General features: G+C 45.1%; 1 protein-coding gene across 1 annotated transcript; it reads left to right on the top strand.

Annotated features, from left to right (window-relative positions):
* The first annotated feature begins 1,252 nt into the window (after positions 1–1,252).
* Positions 1,253–2,698, top strand: LOC141504052 (heterogeneous nuclear ribonucleoprotein H-like). Its single transcript, XM_074208909.1, has one exon. It carries the CDS (start codon positions 1,253–1,255, stop codon positions 2,600–2,602), a length of 1,350 nt encoding a protein of 449 aa, XP_074065010.1. The 3' UTR covers positions 2,603–2,698.
* The last annotated feature ends 3,924 nt before the right edge of the window (positions 2,699–6,622 follow it).

Here is a 6,622-nt window from a genome sequence, read left to right as displayed (position 1 = left end):
GATCATCGTTGTAAGGGCTGTGGGAAATCTAGGACACTAATACATTGTGGGTGGAGCTTTGAAGCCATCCAACTTTTCTGGAGAGCAATCCAGAATTATGCCCAAAGGAACACAAAAAAATGTGGATGTCCTTTGTTCCAGCAATATCACTACTGGGCCCATAACCTAAAGAGATGATGAAAAAGGGTAAAAACATCACCTGTACAACAATGTTCATAGCAGCTCTGCTGGTGGTGAAAAAGAGATGGAAACTGAGGGAATGTTCATCAACTGAGGAATGACTGAAAAAACTGTGGTATATGTATGTCATGGAACACTATTTTTCTCTTAGAAACCAAGAGGGATGGGAATTCAGGGAGGCCTGGAAGGATCTGCAAGAACTGGTGCTGAATGAGATGAGCAGAAGTGGAAGAACATTTCATGTCCTAACAGCAAGATGGGGGTGATGATCAACATTGATGAACTTGCTCATTCCATAAGTGTAACAACCAGGGACAATTTTGGGCTTTCTGTAATGGAGAATACCATCTGTATCTGGAGAAAGAACTGTGGAGCTTGGAAAAGGACCAATGACTACTATCGTTAATTTTTAAAAAACATGATCTTATTATCTAATTCTGCTAAATCACATACTACATGTTTCTTGCTTAAGGATATGATTTCTCTCTCATCACATTCAACTTAGATCAATGCATCCTATGCGATTGATGCAAAGAATAACATACTACCTTCTGTGGGAGATGGGGGAAGGAAGCACGATTGGGGGGGATAGTTAAACACAAAATAATTAAAACCTTTCTAAAACAAAAAGTAATAATAATAATATGGCAAAATTGCCCTGACATCCTAGAAGCAGAGGGTAAAAAGAAAGTGGGAAAATTCACCAGTCACCTCCTGAAAGTGATCCCCAAAGAAAAACTTCCAGGAATATTACAACCAAATTTGCAAACTCCCAGTCACAGAGAAAATACTACCAGCTCTGAGCCACAAACAATTCAACTCCCGTGGCTCTAGAGTCAGGATTACACAGGATCTGGCAGCATCTACATGAAGGGCTCCTAGGCATTGGAATACGATCTTCCAGGAAGCCAATGATCTTGGTTTAAAATCGAGAATCAACTACCCAGCAAAAGTCAGCATCCACTATCAGGGGAAAAGATGGATTTTCAATGAATGAGGGGACTTTCCATTTTTTATTTCTTCGTAGCCACGCCGAAGTCAAGTATCAAGCCACCCCTGCTGACCAGAGAAGATGATGCTGAGCACCGAATGCGGAGAAGGCTTCGTGGTGAAGGTCCGGGGCTTGCCCTGGTCCTGTTTGGCCAATGAAGTCCAATGCTTCTTCTCAGAATGCAAAATTCAAAATGGGGCATCAGGCATTCGCTTCATCTATACCCGGGAAGGCAGACCAAGTGGAGAAGCATTTGTTGAACTTGAATCAGAAGATGAAGTCAAATTGGCACTGAAAAAGGACAGAGAAACTATGGGACACAGATATGTTGAAGTATTCAAGTCAAACAACGCTGAAATGGATTGGGTGTTGAAGCATACTGGTCCAAATAGTCCTGACACTGCCAATGATGGCTTTGTACGCCTTAGAGGACTCCCATTTGGCTGTAGCAAGGAAGAAATTGTTCAGTTTTTTTCAGGGTTGGAAATAATGCCAAATGGGATAACATTGCTGGTGGACTTCCAGGGGAGGAGTACGGGGGAGGCCTTAGTGCAGTTTGCTTCACAGGAAATAGCTGAAAAGGCTCTAAAGAAACACAAGGAAAGAATAGGGCACAGGTACATTGAAATCTTCAAGAGTAGCCGGGCAGAAGTTCGTACTCATTATGATCCTCCTCGAAAGCTAATGGCTATGCAGCGACCAGGTCCTTATGATAGGCCTAGGGCTGGCAGAGGCTATAACAGCATTGGTAGAGGAGCTGGGTTTGAAAGAATGAGACGAGGTGCCTATGGTAGAGGTTATGGAGGCTATGATGACTATAATGGATATAATGATGGATATGGCTTTGGGTCGGATAGATTTGGAAGAGACCTCAATTACTGTTTTTCAGGAATGTCTGATCATAGATATGGAGATGGTGGGTCCACTTTCCAGAGTACAACAGGCCACTGTGTGCACATGAGAGGATTACCTTACAGAGGTACTGAAAATGATATTTACAATTTTTTCTCAACACTCAACCCTGTTCGAGTACACATTGAAATTGGACCTGATGGCAGAGTGACTGGAGAATCAGATGTTGAATTTGCTACTCATGAAGATGCTGTGGCGGCTATGTCAAAAGAGAAAGCAAATATGCAGCACAGATATGTAGAACTCTTCTTGAATTCTACAGCAGGAGCAAGCAGTGGTGCTTACGAGCACAGATATGTAGAACTCTTCTTGAATTCTACAGCAGGAGCAAGTGGTGGTGCTTATGGTAGCCAAATGATGGGAGACATGGGCTTGTCAAACCAGTCCAGTTACGGTGGTCCAGCTAGCCAGCAGCTGAGTGGGGGTTACAGAGGAGGCTACGGTGGTCAAAGCAGCATGAGCAGATATGACCAAGTTTTACAGGAAAACTCGAGTGATTTTCAATCAAACATTGCATAGGGAGGCAAGAAGCATTGAACAGCAGCTACTACAGTAGTGGGAGCCATGCATCTATGGGAGTGAACGGAATGGGAGGGATGTCTGGCATGTCCAGTATGAGTGGTGGATGGGGAATGTAATCCTGATCACTGACTCTTGGTCAACTTTTTTTAAAGAAAAAAAACAAACAAAAAACGAAGTTTAACAGTTTTGCAATACAAGCTTGTGATTTATGCTTACTGTAAGTGAAATCAGGATTGTTTTTAAAACTTCAGGTTCAGTATTTTTGAACACAGCAAAACGTTCATCTAGGATGTAATAACCAAGTTGAGTAAAATCTATAACTGTTAAACAATTTCAGCTTTTCTCAAGGTAGTTATGTTGTAGGAGTGTACTTAAGCAGTAAGCGTATTTAGGTTAAAGCAGTTTCAATTATGTTAAATGTTGCTCTTATACGACATTACATGGAACACCGTTTGAGATTCATGTTGGGAGACATGCTTTTTTGTAAAATAAATATAGGAGCTGTGTCTGTGATTCAAAAGTGAAACATTTGGCATGTTTGTTCTAGTTTATTTCATTTACTATCCTGTAAGGCACGTACGTTTAAGCTTTTTTTTTAAGTTAATGGGGACAATTTTGAGATGCAATAAGGATACTCTAGGATTTGGTCTTGGTGTTTGTATTAAATTCTGAGGCCTTGATTTAAATCTTTCATTGTATTGTGATTTCCTTTTAGGTGTATTGCGCTAAGTGAAACTTGTTAAATAAATCTTCCTTTCAAAAACTGAAAAAAAAAAAGAAAGAGGGGACTTTCAAACTTTCCTATTGAAACAACTGGAGCAGAACAGAGTTTGATCTCCAGCTACCAGGCCACTAGGTCTCCTTCCTCTTTCCCACAGATGCCAGTAAGAGCCATCCCCCAACCTGCTCACTTGATGCAGAAGATGGCATGGATGTCTTCCTGCCAGCACCAGATGGTACCCTGCAGCCATCAGAGTGACAATGGCCAACCACCTTCCTCAGAGATACTAGTGGATTCCCTGGGCCAAGCTGGGAGCTCTCTTTCCCTGGGCCAATCTAGGCACCTCAAATCTACCTTTTAAAGGGGATGATACTGGTGCTTGGGGGTGGATGAGGGATCAGAGGATGGCTCCAGGACCACTCTCTTTATCTACTCATTCTTCTACTATTATTGTACAGTCCATATAACACAGAGACAACTGTTTGAGGTCTGATATGGTCATAGTCAGTGTCCACCAGACAGGGCTGGGGAAAGACTCACTGTATTTACACAGGACACCATTCTGGGGGAATGGGGTGGAGGAATGAAGCTTTGTCTTTGACACTGATATCATGGTGATTCCAGGTGAACTCCCAGCATCCCAGTGGACAGAAGACAAGGTACTTGATGTCATTGGGGAGCTCCATGAAAGGTCTGCAATTTTGACAGAAAGAAAGGAATCATTAGGTGTATGGGAGGGAGAGAAGAGGATAGGAGGCAGGCAGCATTCTGAGGTCACATCACTAGGGCAGGGACAAGGACAGAAGTATATCTGACAGATGGGACACAAGGAGGCAGGGGGAAGCTCCAAGAGAAGGGCAGGGCAGAAGTACCCATCAACCTTACTGGGGAACTCCAAAAACCAGGCTGTGGGTGGACCAGGGAGCCTGCAGTGGGACTGATGTCTTCTTAGCAATCCACAGGCAGTGGGACATCCCTGAACCCAGTCTGAACTCTTCAGGAAACTTATGCAGTAGAATAATTTTGAAGCTAGGTTCAACATTAAAAATGATCAAAACAAATATTTTCTCTCTCTCACTCTCTCACTCTCTCTCTCTCTGTGTATATATATATATATATATATATATATCCTCTAAAGATCAAAGAGAAATCCCTGCACCCTTAATGAAGTCTCTGTAGAAGTGAGTTAGTCAAAGTTTCCAAGAGCCATGGTAAATCAAGACTGTACTGATATTGTGGCAGGAACACTGAACACATACAATGATGTCCCTTCCTGTTTGAGTGTCCCAAGCAGAGGCCTTCAGGTGCCTGGACAACACCCCACACTAAGACCTAATAAAGTGGGGAGGGGCCCCTTTTCTCCTCAACCACCAGAAAAGAGGTAAATGAAATGACTTTATAAAGTTTTCTTTCAGGGATTTCATATATCAGAGAGACTTGGGGAGGCCTGAAGAGGAAATTTCTCCTCCAATTAGACCCCACTCTGCAAGCCAATTAAGTGAGGAGGAGTCCAGGAGAAAGGGTTCACCCAATGCTCACCTTGCAGGATGGCAGCCGAGAAAATGGCAACATTTCACTCATTTTGCAGTAAAACTGAGATCAAGGAGATTGCTGAGATCAGGGGAGCCAATGTCTGGTCAAGTTCCATAGCAGGACATTGAGAATATCAGTCCAGATTTGGACAGAGACTCATGTCCTGGAATTTTAGAATCATTTCATGTTCCAGGTGTTAGGGGGAAGGTGGCACTTGCAAATGCAGCTTCTTGAAATCACGCATCATGGGAACTCCAGAGGATGGCTCAGAGCCCACTATCCTGTAGGGCCCTATGCCCCCAACATCAAGCCTGACATTCAAGGTGAGGTTTCTGGGCCCCGCCTCTGAACCCCGAGCTGAGACCTCCACTGGTCCTTCTGTGGGAGGCTGGACCCATCCCAGAAAGCACTCCCTGCAGAGACACAAATAACAGCATGAGGGGATGGAAGGCCCTGTATCCAGTTCAGGACTGTTCTCCCCAAAGAAAAGAGAGCTTGGTCCTCTACAGATGGTGGGGTGAACCCAGTCAGGAGGCTGTGTAGAAGCACCCCAATCTGGACTCCCCTGCTCTGCAGCTGCCTGGAGCAGGCCTCAGCACCCACCTCCTTCTTTAGGAAGCATCGACCCTCTGTAGCCACCAAGACATATCTAGGTTGTATTTGTGGGGATTGGGAGGACAAGGGGGAAGAGAAAGTAAGTGCTCAGAGGCAGGAAAGTGTCCCCACAGAAGAAGTGCTGTATGGCGACAAGTCCTGGGCCTTCTACTGGCAGCTCCAGTGCACACCTAAACCTGGCCAGATAGCAAGAAGCACCCAGGTGATGGCTGATGGGAAGATCTCTGACTCATGAACCTGAAGTACCAACTTTTCCTTTGGGGGCTTCACACCTGGAGGAAAGAGGGAGCTCCTCTAGGACTAGACGACTGCAATTCCTGCCTTTCTCTTGTCTGTCTCCTGAGAAGATCAACAGGGATGGGAGTGAAGCCCCCACAGCATCCAAGAAGACCCCTCCTGCAAGGCCAGACCCCAGGAACAATCCCACCCATGCCAAAAGGAAGGTTCCTTAGAAGACAATGGGTGGCTGTCCTTCTCTCTTCCTGACCCTCTGATCATTTTCATGGTCACTTCATTTAGGACATCGAAGACATGTTAGTTTCCTCCAATTGCAAAGCCCCACAACACCACCCCCATCTCCCTAATTCTCCCTTTTTACCTGAGAGACACCTACTGATAATTGAGGGTCAAGATTACAGCCTGGGTGCATTTCCCCCAGGTCAGAATACGATCAAATGTGGGAGGAGGGGAACTTCCTGGGGGACGCTTCAGGAAAGGCTGTTCCTGCAGGCTGGCAAGAGTCAGCAGGAGAGGAGACAATGGGAGTGTGCTTCGAGCTGGGTTGGGGTCTCCCTGGTCTGACACTTCCAGTTTGGTGGCTGCTAACTGGGCCTTCCCCAGGATGTCATGTAGCCCGGGGGCTTCTCTGTCTTCTCCAGCTTCTTCCCCTCCAGAAGGCTGGTATGGATGGGCCGCATGGCAAAGAGCATCCAAAGGAAGGGATACATGATCTGGAAAGATTCTAAGTCTCTTCCCTGGATGCCCATCCACTGGGAAATGGCTAAACAAGTCATGGTCCATGAATACTATGGAATATTATTGTTCTGTAAGAAACAATCAATGTTTGGACTCTAGGGAAACATGGAGATGCTGACCGAATAGAGCGGAGCCGAGAGAACAGTGTAGACGGGAACAAGCACATTGTGAGA

This window comes from Macrotis lagotis, unplaced genomic scaffold (genome assembly GCF_037893015.1).
Source record: "Macrotis lagotis isolate mMagLag1 unplaced genomic scaffold, bilby.v1.9.chrom.fasta BILBYCTG040, whole genome shotgun sequence".
NCBI lineage: Eukaryota > Metazoa > Chordata > Mammalia > Peramelemorphia > Peramelidae > Macrotis > Macrotis lagotis.
Note: the sequence above shows the minus strand (reverse complement) of the source record. Positions and strands in the feature narration are given on the sequence as shown.